This window comes from Aquarana catesbeiana, linkage group LG06 (genome assembly GCF_042186555.1).
Source record: "Aquarana catesbeiana isolate 2022-GZ linkage group LG06, ASM4218655v1, whole genome shotgun sequence".
NCBI classification, from domain to species: Eukaryota; Metazoa; Chordata; class Amphibia; order Anura; family Ranidae; genus Aquarana; species Aquarana catesbeiana.
Genome location: NC_133329.1, coordinates 72,878,057 through 72,892,471, shown reverse-complemented (window position 1 = coordinate 72,892,471; position 14,415 = coordinate 72,878,057). Strand labels below are relative to the sequence as shown.

Sequence of the window (14,415 nt, the reverse complement as noted above, 5' to 3'; positions counted from 1 at the left end):
CTTGGGGGCAACCTGCACATGCTCAGTTTGGTTTGTATTGCTAGAGAGTTTTGTTTTATCTTGGAAGAGTGCATGTGATCAGCACAGGGCCAATCAGAACTGTCCAGACAGAGGGTCAGGGGTCATCCAGTCTCACGGGACAGTCAGAGGAGAATGAAAACTCTTCCTACAAGCTTTAACCAGACACTGATAGAAGTCACAAGACTGCTCTAACTGCTGATGAGAAAATGTATTTAGCTGTTTATATTTACTAAAATAGTTGCATTTCCATGTGTACTGTGGGAGACCAGATACAGTGAATGCAGGGTCCTGGGTTTAGTAACACTTTAATTTATGTGTGGTCATTTCAAATAACTTGTGGAGAAGGTCTGTTTTTTTATTCTTGATTCAGTGATTGTAGTATGCACAGATTTGCTTCAGCTCTCTTCCCCCTTTAGTAAACTTGACAAAACATAATTTCATGTTTCTGCACAGTACTGGGTAGTACTAGTAATAGGTAGTGCAAACTGTTTAGGGCCATTGTTCTTAGGCAGAGGAACAGAGAGAGAAGAAAAGAAATGCAGATGTTATAACAATAATGGAAGATCAGCAGGAGAAAGGTGGGAAGCAGAGATATGATTTTGGTTAGATCAGGAGGGAGAGGAGGATAGCTGGGAAATGTTTGTGAATTGATAGAAGGCAGCTGTGATTTTATTGTTGCTAATTTTGGAAGGAGAGGAGAGAGCGGTGTGATGGGGCTACCAGAGGGAGGGATAGGTGGATGTAAACTGGTGGATAGGCACTGCCTGAGAGCTTGGAGCTGACACAGTTTTTATCATATGTAGGTGTAGTGGATAACTGTTAGGTAGAAGGCATGAGCTGGTCTCATATGTAAGGCCCCTTTCACACGTGCGGACCGTATGCCCGTATTTCATCCATCCGTTTGCTCGGATAAAATACGGACATACATGCATCCCTATGGGATAGCGGGTGTCAGCGGATGAACATCTGCTGACACCCGATATCATCCGTCCCCGCTATTGTCCGATTCTGCAGACGGAGGAAAATCCTATTTTTCTATCCGTCTGCAGAGCGGATCGGATGAACGCGGACAGACGGTCTGTGTTCATCCGATCCCCCATAGGGGAGAGCGGAGATCTAACAGTGTGCAGGGACCGCCCTGTCATTCGCCGGCTCAGCGGGGATCAACGGAGCGATTCCCGCTGAGCAAGCGGATGTTCGAGGGTCGGATCAACGCGGATCCGCACATGTGAAAGGGGCCTTAGTGTCCAAAAATTTTAGTTTACTTTAACAACTGGATCACCAAATGTGCCTGCTTTGCTTTGTGAATGCAATAAAACATTTCCCAGCAACCTATTTTCCACACTGCTCCTCTCTGCTGTATATTCTGTACTCTATACCAGTTCATGCTTCCCAAAGGGGATTATTTACGAAAGGCAAATCCACTTTGCACTACAAGTGCAAGTGCAAAGTGCACTTGAATTTGCACTTTTTTCAGACTATGACATCACCCAGCCCCCCTACAACAGCCAAATGACACAAAACCAGGCTGGTTAGTGCCGCGTTTGTGCTGGTTTGTGCTGTTGTCTTGGAAGTGCTGTCGCTGCAGATCCAAGGGGGACATGCAAGGAGAATAAAAAACAGCATTTTAGCTTGCACATGATTGGATGGTAAAATCAGCAGAGCTTCCCCTCATTTCAGATCTACCCCTCAGATTTACAGCGACTGCACCTCCAAGTGCACTTTCATTGCAATTTCAAGTGCACTTTGCACTTGTAGTTTGCACTTGTAGTGCAAAGTGGATTTACCTTTCGTAAATAACCCCTAGTGTGTACTATAGTCGAATTTCTACGCCACTCCAATCTGCTGTACAGCTTTTGCTTCACACCACTCTGGTCTCCACATAGTGCTGTACATTCTATATACCACAGCACTCCACACTTTGGAGCTCAGCAAAGCTGGTCCCCCTACAATCAGCACAAATAAAAACTCAAGTGTGTTTCTTTAGTGCTACGTTTGTGCTGTTTTGTGCCATAAAAATTTACATTTGTGCTGCTTTTATTTTTAGGATATTAGCAATTGTTTTTTTCAGACTATGACATTACTCAGCCCCCTACAACAGCCAAATGACACGAAACCGGGCTGGTTGGATAGTGCTACGTTTATGCTGTTTCAATTTCCATTCTATCATTTATTGTTTTTGCGTTAGGCCCCTTTCACACCCCTTTTAAAGTGCTAATAATAGCGTCTGCAAAGCGCCCTGAAAGAGCCGCTCAATGCAATCCAATGTGAATGCCCGAGGGCTTTCACACTGGAGCGGTGCGCTTGCAGGGCTGTCTAAAAAGTCCTGCAAACCGCATCTTTGGAGCGTTGTAGGAGCAGTGTATTTACCGCTCCTAAAAAGCCCCTCCCCATTGAAAACAATGGGAGAGCGACCCAAACCCGCCTGCAAAGCGCCGCTGCAGCGGTGCTTTGAGGGGTGGTTTTAACCCTTTTTTGGCCGCTAGCGGGGGTTAAAAATGCCCAGCTAGTGGCAGAATATTGCCGCTAAAACTACGGTAAAGCACCGCTAAATATAGCGCCGCTTTACCGCCAGTGCCCGCAACGCTTCAGTGTGAAAGTAGCCTTATTCATGATTTATTAAAGGTCACTAATGGTTGCTCAGCTCCCCTACAACAGCCAAAAGACACAAAACTGGTCTCGTTGGTTAGTGCTATGTTTGTGCTGGTTTGTGCTGCTAAATTTTTATTTGTGCTGTTATGGTTTTTATGTTATAACAGTTTTTTTTTTTAATCAATCCCCATCCACTTTGCCCTCCTACAATCAACACAAATAAAAACTCAAGTGTGTTTCTTTAGTGCTATGTTTGTGCTGTTTTGTGCCGTAAAAATTTACATTTTTGCTGCTTTTATTTTTATGATATCAGCAATTGTTTTTTTCCAGACTATGACATCACCCACAAACCCCGGTTTGTGCCGTTATTAATGATTTATTAATGGCTACCAAAGGTGACCCAGCCCCCCTACAACATCCAAAAGACACAAAACTGGTCTCGTTGGTTAGTGCTACGTTTGTGCTGTTTACATTTCCATTCTATCTTTTATCATTTTTGCATTATTCATGATTTATTAAAGGTCACCAAAGGTCATTCAGCCCCTCTACAACATCCAAAAGACACTAAACTGGTCTAGTTGGTTAGTGCTACGTTTGTGCTGCTAAAATTTTCATTTTGCTGTTATGGTTTTTAAGTTATAACAGTTTTTTTAATCAATCCCCTCTCACTTTGGCCCCTACAATCAGCACAAACAAAATCTCAAGTGTGTTTCTTTAGTGCTACGTCTTTGCTGTTTTGTGCTGTAAAAAATTACATTTGTGCTGAATTTATTTTTAAGATATTATCAATGTTTTTTTTCCAGACTATGACATCACCCAGCCCTCCTATAACAGCCAAAGGACACGAAACTGGGCTGGTTGGTTAGTGCTGTGTTTGTGCTGGTTTGTGCCATTTAAATCTCCATTCTATCTTTTATCATTTTTGCTTCGTGTCCTTTGGCTGTTGTAGGGGGGCTGGGTAATGTCATGGATAAAACAATTGCTAATATTGTAAAAATAAAAGCAGCACAAATGTAAATTTTTACGGCACAAAACAGCACAAACGTAGCACTGAAGAAACACACTTGAGTTTTTATTTGTACTGATTGTAGAGGGCAAAGTGGGTGGGGTTTGATAAAAAAAAAAAAAACTTAAAAACCATAACAGAACAAATAAAAATTTTAGCAGCACAAATGTAGCACTAACCAACGAGACCAGTTTTGTGTCTTTTGGGTGTTGTAGGGGGGCTGAGTGACCTTTAATAAATCATCAATAACGCAAAAACCATAAAAGAAAGAACGGAATATAGACAGCACAAACCAGCACAAACGTAGTAGCACTAACAAACCAGCCCAGTTTCATGTCCTTTGGCTGTTGTAGGAGGGCTGGGTGATGTCATAGTCTGGAAAAAACAATTGCTAATATCGTAAAAATAAAAGCAGCACAAATGTACATTTTTACAGCACAAAACAGCACAAACGTAGCACTAAAGTAGCACACTTGAGTTTTTATTTGTGCTGATTGTAGGGAGGCAAAGTGGATGGTAATTGATAACAAAAAAGAAAATGGCGTGGGGTTCCCCCCAAAATCCATACCAGACTTGAAGGGCCTGGTATGGATTTTGGGGGGACCCCACACCATTTTCTTTTTAATTTTGGAACAGGGTTCCCCTTAACCACTTCAATACACTATATTATATATACTACACTCCCTAAATATAGATTCTACGCTGAATATCTAATCTACACTAAATGCAGTGTATATATATATATATATATATATATATATATATATATATATATATATATTAATTACACTATATACAGCCGCTGTGTAAACAGCAGCCTTGTATAGAGTGGGGCATGGACCCCATGAGTCATGATTGGCCAAAGGCACCATGCCTTTGGCCAGTTATGGCTCTCTCAGCAATGCGTGCTGTGATTGGCCAAAGCATGCAGGTCAGGTGCATGCTTTGGCCAGTCATAAGACGTCAATGCACTGCGATCTCGCAGTGCATTATGGGGAATTCTGCGGCGCTCGAATTTGCTGCGAACGCCCCATAATGTTCTAAATTCGGCGATCACCCAATGTTCGAGTGAAATTATGTTCGACTCAAACATCGGGCTCATCCCTAATCAGCAGTATATAGCAGTCTTATGACTTCTATCAGTGTTTGGTTAAAGCTTGTAGGAGGAGTTTTCATTCTCCTATGATTGTCCTATGAGGCTACATGACCCCTGACCCTCTGTCTGGACAGTGCTGGTTGGTCCTGTGCTGATAACTTCCACTCTTCAAAAAAAAAACTCTCTAGCAATACACACCAAACTGTGCAGAATGCCTCCTGGGGCTCTGTACTATCAGCAGATGGATTGGGGACAGTGGAAGAAGGGGAGGATCAGAGAAGACAGGATCAAACAGCCTTTTTACACAATGCAGAGGATTAACCCCTTAGGTTCCACAGTGAGTATAACAAGCATGCTTTACTGCATATACAGACTGATTTTACTGTTGTGGGTTTAGTAACACTTTAATGTTCAAAATTAATGAGTTGCAGAAAGAGTAGTGGAAAGTGTTGCATCAGAATCCCAGCAGAGGTAGTGAGTCAGTCAACCATACAGGAAGTGCGTGTCTTGAGATAACCATAGGTCAAGCCTCAGACAAAAATGAATTTAAAAATGGGCAGACTTGATGTATTTCATCATTCTTCTGTTTCCATGTTAAAGTAGCTTTATCTAGAACCTGCGTGACGTGAAGTGCCGACTGTTATGATCATTTTTGTCATCTTTTAGATTGTAAGCTCTAATGAGCAGAGCCCTCTGATCCCTCTTGTCTTAAACTGTATTGTAACTGCGCCATCTCCCTTCATTTTTTAAAGTTATGTGAAAACTTTTGGCACTATATAAATCCTGTATAATAATAATCTGAGGTTTGTCTGGCAGTTGTTGGGTTACCTGATATTATTTGAATTAAGGTCTGAGTAATTGTATCTGCAACTCCTATCATTACATACTGTTGCTGCACATACAGCACACTTCATACAACTTCATAAAAGAGACTTAATGAAGCTTTACATGCTAGACCACTTGTTTTATACATAAAAAACATAGTTTTTCCTGTAAATTAAAAAAATTACAAATTCCATGCCTTAGTGAATGTTGTTACCTCTATTATCTTTATCATCACTTTTCCATTCTCTATGTGACGGGTATTTCAGTTTTTTGTGTATCACTGAAGCTCGCACAATATAAGGCTCATCCTCCCGGATCTCCCCTCTGAGGCTTTCACAAGTGCTGGTGGCATTGAAGGTTCCATCTTGGTTGCGATGCATTAGAATGGTAGAGGCTATGGGACGGGGCTCTGTGCTTGATGGTGGTTGGATCACCTCCCAGGATATAGTAATTGCTTCTGGGTAAAAATGATGAACATCTAAGCTGAAAATACCGCCTGGGGAGCGAGTGATATCCCTCACCTTTGGAAAGCCTGTAACACCAAACAGAAAATTCTTAATATATTTCACAGACACAGAGAAAGTGTTCATTTACAGTTATGTGATAGAAACACCAATATTTTAAGAAACTAAACTTTTAGTAAAGCACATTTGGTAATAAGGAATCAGTAACACACGCTAAAATCAAGATGTCCAGATGCATGACAGTAATCTTTTAGAAAAGGGTTAAGACGTAGTTGGATGGAACTCACCCCGTGTATGGAGAATAAATGTCTCCCAAATTTGGATATCAGGAAGGAATGATAATATGATGTCCACTAATGTTTGCACAACTGACTCAGTTGACTTTTTTTTCAGTCAGATTTGGTTGAAAATAAAACCATTGTGGATTTTTATCAAATCAATTTTAACCACTTCCGAACCGCCTACTGCACATATACAGCGGCAGGGTGGCCTGGCTGTGCGAACGTACCTGTACATCTTTTCGTGCATGAGATACTGTGGGCGCGCACCGCCGCACGCCAGAGGAGCGTGCGTGCAGGTCTGGAGGACTTGATGTCACTCCACAGAGAGGCAGAACGGGGATCTGCCTATGTAAACAAGGCGGATCCCCATTCTGACAGGGGACAAAATTGAGATTGGCTGTTCCTAGTAATCAGGAACAGCCAATCTCTGTGTTGTCCCAGTGAGCCCATCCCCCACACAGTTATAACACACACTGAGGGAACACAGTTACCCCCTTTGATCGCCCCCTAGTGTTAACCCCTTCCCTGCTAGTGTCATTTATACAGTAATCAGTGCATTTTTTTTAGAACTGATCACTGTATTTGTGTCACTGGCTCAATGTCGCAGTCCCACTAAAAAATGCAGATTGCCGCCATTACCAATAAATACAATTAAAAAAATATAATGTCCCTAAATCTATCCCCTATTTTGTTGACACTATAACTTTTGCGCAAACCAATCAATATACGCCTATTGAGATTTTTTAACAAAAATATGTAGCAGAATACATATTGGCCTAAACTGATGAATACATTTGTTTGGTTTTTTTTTTACATTTTTTGGGGGGAGATATGTATTATAGCAAAAAGTAAAACATTTAGTTTTCTTTTTAAATTGTCGCTCTCTTTTTGTTTATAGCGCATAAAAAAAAAAAAACACAGAGGTAATCAAATACCAACAAAAGAAAGCTATTTGTGGGGGAAAAAAGGACATCAATTTTGTTTGGGTACAACGTCGCACAACTGCGCAATTGTCAGTAAAATTAATGCAGTGCCATATCACAGAAAATGACCTGCTCATTAAGGGGGTAAATCCTTCCAGGGCTGAAGTGGTTATTATGTTTGTATTAAAGTGTATACATTTATAAACTAGTTTTGTCAGGTATTATTGTATATACTGTATGTAGCTACCTTGCCCTAAGCAGGGGTCACTCTTTAACCACTTCAGCCCTGGAAGATTTGCCTGCTTAATGACCAGGCCATTTTTTGCATTACGGCACTGCGTCGCTTTACCTGACAATTTCACGGTCGTACGATGTTGTACCCAAACAAAATTGATGTCCTTTTTTTTTTTCACAAATAGAGGTGGTATTTGATCATCTCAATGTTTTTTTTTGCGCTATAAACAAAAAAAGAACGACAATTTTGAAAAAAAAACTATATTTTGTACTTTTTGCTATACTAAATATCCCCAAGGCGCGCACCTGCTATCCCCGCTTAAAGGGCCGATGTACAGCTACGATGGCTCGCGGGAACGTGCCGACCTGCCGCCTTATAATGACGGCAGCTGGTTGGGAAGCGGCTAAAGTGATTGCAAAGGTTCCTTTATTTTTTTTAAATAACAAACAATGGTTTTGCACAGAGCAGCCCTGGTCCCCTTTCTTCTCAGTTCTCCTGCTGGCACTCCAGGCCCCTCCCTCCCTGCTGAGTGCCCCCAGAACAAGCTGCTCGCTCTGAGGGAACTCACGCATGCTCGCTCCCAAGCCACCTCTCTGTCTATGGGAGACACAGAACGTGGCTCAACTCTGCTCCCTCCTTACTGGCTGTGATTGACAGCAAAGAGAGCCATTCACTGCTGTGTCTCAGCCAATGAGGAGGGAGAGACCAGGGAGATCTTCTGCTCTCAAGCACAACGCTGGATCAAGATCTGATTTCAAGTGAGTATAAGGGGGGGAACTGCACACTGAAGGTTTTTACCTTCATGCATTAAATTGCATGAAGGTAAAAAACCTTCAGGCTATAAAACCACTTTAAGTTCTACTGGTCTGTAATCAGTCTAAGCTGGGTTATATGTTCTGCTTTCTGCTGATATACTTCTAAGGTTTGGTTATTGTTTGCTCCTATTTTCTGCTGGTGAGTGTCTCTGGCAGTAGTCTGAGGATATCCAATAACCAGACACATGAATATTTTATCTCCCTGGAAAATCACTGAGAGGTAGAAATATTTGGGGGAACCTTTTGAAAGCTCTCTTGCCTCCCAGGTTCTGCCCGAGGGGTTGTGTGCCACTTTGTCTCTTACCCCCCAGGCCTGCTGTCTGAGGAGGATATGTTGGGCTGAGGAGAGGCCCGAGCCTGGAGCCTAAAGTGCCTCAGTGGAGATTGCATCCAGGTGAAGTGGAGCAGAAATATGGCTGCCTGCTAGGAGCATCAAACATATGTGTTTAGGTTGAGCAGTCCTGCTGATGTGTGATTTTACAGCCCTCCCTAGGATGATATATGCTCTGACAGGGCGAGGCTATGCTGATCAGAAAACCACATACAGATAAATCACATCTTCCTGCTGCCTTTCATTCCACATTTTATGATTTAATTATTTATAATTTTTGTTTACAATTTCATTTTTTTTTAAAATATAAACAGACATCTCCTCTTTGAGACAGGGAAAGAGGCTGAGGACATTGATTTCCCAGTCCCTTTCTCAGCATTGAAGATGAATAGAGAGGAAACAGCGGCTGAGAAGAGGAAACACACAGGTTACTCTGCTCAGTTTTCACAGGACAGAGGAGAGATCTCGCTCACTGTGTCCAATTCAGAAAAGGCAGGGGCCGGTAAATGACCGGTCCCTTCCTCCGCTCGCCATCCTGATAAATCCCCACATCTGGCAGGAGAGGAGAGGTGAGAAACCTGTGGGGGATGAGAGGGGGCAGAGGAGGAGGACAGGGAGCCGGAAAAGAAGGGGGGAGCTGAAGGACAAGGAGGGAACCGTAGAAGAACGGGGGAGAAGGACACGGAGGGGGGCTGGAGGAGGAGGATACAGGGAACAGTCGGGGGTGATCGGTGCATCAGGAGGGACAGCAGTGATCACCGATCTCCCTGTATAGCTGGAGAGAGAGAAGGAAAAGCGGATGTCAGCTATACAGGGAGATAAGTGGGATGTCTGCACATATTTTCCAAAGCATAGTCATAGATAGAACAGCTTATTTGACATTGCTAAGGTGCCAGATTTATATCCACTCTTGTACACCACCAACTTTAGAAGTAATGCTGTAACTACAGTGCTAATAGACCATGCTCTAGGTCCAGATGCACAGGGACCAAACTTTCTGACTACAAGGCAATTTATGCATGTAGAAATAGCAAGTGTCAAATACGTTTGGATGAAATATGCTTATATATAAGTGTAGCACTGACCCCCGAAGGAGCTGCTGATTTATTTGGGCCTGTACTCTGCTTTATTTCCCCTTTGAATATTCCCCTTTGAATTTGTCTCACTATGAGCACTATCCTATTTCCTGCGCGCTTTATTACTATACTCAATCAAAGACTAACTTGATAAAGTGTAGTACAACAATCAGAGAGCTCCCTCATTTAGTATCACACTACCCCAATATAGTAAAAGGACACAAGGCCTTGTATTTTACTAAACAGTCCTTCTTTTTCTTCTTTTCTTCTGCTAGCAAAAACAAAGTAGATTTGTAATCCAAGGGTTAATGATTCCTGATCAAAGTAGACTGAAATATGAAAGCAATGTTCTGGTGCAGCCGCACTATGACTAACTTTGATACCAGGTACTCAGTACTAAATCCTCTTTACTCTGTGTGTGGGACTATGGGTCCCAGCAACTCTGTCTTGTGTAAACGGATGTATATAAGTGTATCAAGGAACTTTTGGGCAACAGCCCTCTCACCCAACCAGGACAGTGTTGTCAGAAGTAAAATGTGAATATCGCGCTGTCATGAAAACGTGAGTAGCTAGCACAAGTAAGTGATCTAAACCTGTAAATAATATAGTGTAAAGGGAAGTGCAGCGCTAAAAAATGAGTGATAAATGACATTGATTCCTATCATACAATGTAGGTACATAAATCCAGAAGATATATATTAACATAATTAGTAAGTATACATTGTGATCATAACTTTCAAATAATATTGTGTGACACACTATTAAAATGAGTCCGTGAAAAAATCCTTAAAGATATGTCTATATCCGACACCAAGAAGTGTAGAAAGGCAATGTAGTGTTGATAGAAGGTCCACCACTGTTTTTATAAATGGGGGGCTTACCGGAACGATTGGACACAGATGGGTATACACCCACTGTGTCAATCAGGCTTGTAAAAGTGAAGATCCTTGAAGATATTTGAAGGAACTTATCAAGGTGACCAGGATACTTGTAAGGAATGTATATCGCAAGAAGGGCAAATCCAATCAGATATCCAAAGAATATGTGGAAAAAATGTGAGAGCACATAGCGTGATACTGCATAAAAAGCTTTAAAGCCATAGCAACATCTCACGCTCCAAACCTCGCTCCGAGAGCATACGTCCGAACCAATCAACGTAGACCAATAGCGCGGCGCCAGACAAGAAAGTGTCATGACGTCACAGCGCTGTGTTTCAAGCCTCGCTCCGGATGGAGGATGAAACGCGCCAAAGGAGGAAGTAAAAGTATGCCATATAACGTTAGTTATATGTATTGATGCGGAGTGTAGATGAAGCTTACGTACGTAACAAAAAAGAAAAACATCGTCACATAACGAAAGGTGGGCGCACACTACAAATAAACTATATAAAATCAAAAAAATTATTAAAATTAAGTCTCGCCCTTGCATACAGGTATGTAACATGAATTTGTACATTCAAGCTCTATCCTTTATAGCCTGAACGCAGAATGTGTATATTGATATACCATAATAAAAACGATACCTGTAGAAAGGTGTTAATCAACCAATATATTCATAAAGAAGGGAAAAAAATAAACCGATGAGGAGCCATGGTCCCACATAGGGGTCGAGGGTAACAGAAATCAATTGTATAGGTGACTGATACATAACATCTTGACAAAGCATTAGAATTCTATAATAGTACTGAAGGGAAGGACAGAACAAAAGAAGGCATAATAATTTAAGATTGATTGATGAAGGCGTTAATGTCCCACTCGATATTGAGCCCCAATGGCGTATGGGACTGGATTTCATATATCCAGTACGTCTCTAGTTGGGATACGCCACGGGTTAAAGCCCCTCCACGCCAAGGAGGGACGTATCTGTCGATAATAAGGAATTGTGATCCAGAAGGATCTCGATTGTGATGCTGTCTGTAATGTCTGGGGACAGTATGTTTGGTATCTCCCCCTATGATTTTTGCTACATGTTCACCGACCCGGGTCGAAAACGCCCTAGTGGTATGACCCACATAGTGTTTCCCACACGGGCAGGTGATGAGGTACACGACGTACCTTGTTGCACATGTGCAAAACATTTTAATCGGATAAGTTTTGTTGGTTACATTAGACCGAAATTCTAAAGTTTTGTGTCTTCCACTGATGTTATAATGGCACACAGTACACTTCTTGCATGGAAAATATCCAACTAGTTCATGAAAAAAAGGGGGGCGTCTAGGGGGATCGATTATATTTGGAGCAACCTTACTCTGTATTGAAGGGGCCCCTCTGTAAATGACTTTGGGTCTTTCATGCAAAATATTGCACAATACACGGTCACTTCTCAATACCCCCCAATGACGTTCCATGATCGTTCTGATATCTCTATGTTGGGTCGAGAAAGAGGTCATCATGGAATATTTGTAAGTATCATTGGGGGAATGGGAGGTTTTAGGGATCAGTAATGATCTCCTATCTATTTGTGTAACGTATTGTATTTCTGATTCAAGAGGGGCTGGATCATACCCTTTATCCACGAACTTTTGTTTCAAAGACAATGCCTATACTTGGAATGTATCGATGGTAGTGCAATTCCTCCTCAGCCTTAGGAACTGGCTGCGGGGGAACTGATTTAAGCCAGGACCTATGATGGCAACTATCGATAGGTATGAAACTTTTACGATCAGTTGTCTTGAAATGAGTTTTGAAACTGAACTGTCGAGAACTGATCTCTATGTCCAGATCCAAAAAACGCACCTTGGTTGAGCTGTATTCAAGGGTCAAATAAATTCCCCTGTCATTACTATTAAGTACTGAGAAGAATTCTTCGAGAGATTCGGGGGGCCATCCCATAGGAGGAGGATGTCGTCTATATATCTGGCCCAAAAGACCAAGCAGGGTCTGTGCTCAGAATAGACGACATCCTCCTCCCATTTGGCCATAAAAAGATTAGCAAGGCTGGGGGCAAATTTAGCCCCCATTGCTATGCCTTTGTGCTATAAATAAAATTTATTATCAAACCAAAAATAGTTGTGTGTTGTGTAAACTCATCTGTATCCAATCGTTCCGGTAAGCCCCCCTTTATAAAAACAGTGGTGGACCTTCTATCAACACTACATTGCCTTTCTACACTTCTTGGTGTCGGATATATACATATCTTTAAGGATTTTTTCACGGACTCATTTTAATAGTGTGTCACACAATATTATTTGAAAGTTATGATCACAATGTATACTTACTAATTATGTTAATATATATCTTCTGGATTTATGTACCTACATTGTATGATAGGAATCAATGTCATTTATCACTCATTTTTTAGCGCTGCACTTCCCTTTAGTGTTGTCAGAAGATTCCGTTCTGATGCACAGGGTTCTGTCTCCGGCTGCTGCGATGCTCCGCTCCACACACTGAAACACTCCGGAACTCCCAGGAGACTACGACGGGCTCCTCTGGCTCCTTCCCAGTCTTGCCTCACCGTCAGTCCAACTCTCTGGGATGTCACAATACTGCTGCTCGGATCGCTGATCCATGGAGGTAGACCGCTCTGTGCTGAAAACCTCACACAGATCCTCCCAGGCTGGCCATGCGTGTCCAAGAGACCTAAGATGGATGCTCCCAGCCTTTTTATAATCTTCCCACAATGCAGTTCTGTTCCCTGAGGTTGATGGGAATTATGTGCATTGTGGGTAGGTCAAGGTAATGTCCAGATGTAAACAAACAAAACACTTCCATGTCAACTTGAATACAATAAAAGAATTAAAGATGCTGTCCTTTTATATTTTGGCTGCTAGATGGCGCCAGATGATAAGATATAACATAACATTACATTATACATCAAAAATGTGTCCGGCTACACACTCCCCCTGCTTGAACTCTTTGGTCCCCAAAGAGAAGTAAGATTTTGTTTCTGTAACACATTTTTGATTCTATACGGTTACACAAAACCGGCAGGGGAGTTTCCCACCAATTTTGACATGATGGGGAGCTGTCCTGTACACTCACAGCCGATACTCCAATGTCATGTACAGATGTGTCAGTGGGTTGAGACAGGGTTTTGGTTCTCTGAGTCAAAAGCAAGAGTATCAGACCTTTCAGAGTTTATTCTGGCAGTAAAGTTAGTTCCTTCAGAACACTCGCCCAACGTCTCATACGTTAGCCTCTTTGTGGGACGGAAAACTCTTTTGGTCCTTTGTGCTTTTGGCGTTTCAGGCAAGTTGGCTTGTTCCTCAACCCCATCCTTTTCTTGTGTCTCAGCATCAGCACTTAGATCTCCTAAAGTTATTTCTGGTGGAACAACTTGAGACTCTTCTGGATCTTCTCTCAACCCATTTTTGGGTATAAATTCAGGAGCTTCTGGTCTAAGAATTCCACCATCTTCTCCCCCTGCTTGGAATGAAAAGTCCACTTCAGATTCTGATACCTCAGATGGCCACAGCCAATTTATCTCCATCTCCTCTTGCTCTTTTTCAGTAGCAGCGGGTTCAGGCCTAAGTCTGGTCACTGGTCTGTGTACAACAGCAGAGGTGGATGGTATCTCCTCCTGTGTAACAATCTTGACGGCTTCCGTGAGAGGCAGGAGGTGATTACGGTGCCAAGTCTTTATTGGCCCAGAACTTCCTTCTGGCCTAATTTCATATACTGGAAGTCCTGGAAGTTTCTTGCACACAATATATGGTTGTGATTTCCAGCGATCAGCCAGTTTGTGTTTACCTGGGATCCCCAAATTCCTTAACAAGACTCAGTCACCAGGTTGAACCCATACTTTGAGA

The 14,415-nt window shown here is 42.1% G+C and overlaps 2 protein-coding genes across 2 annotated transcripts in view; both read right to left on the bottom strand.

Moving 5' to 3' along the window:
• Positions 1-14,415, bottom strand: part of LOC141147985 (uncharacterized) — a 691,676-nt gene that overhangs the window by 82,060 nt on the left and 595,201 nt on the right. The gene's annotated exons all lie outside the window — the stretch shown is intronic.
• Positions 5,738-14,415, bottom strand: part of LOC141147361 (signal-regulatory protein beta-1-like) — a 94,179-nt gene continuing 85,501 nt past the window's right edge. The window contains exon 6 of the mRNA XM_073634599.1: positions 5,738-6,072. Within this exon, the coding sequence (XP_073490700.1) occupies positions 5,738-6,072 (335 nt within the window). The remainder of the gene's footprint in view (positions 6,073-14,415) is intronic.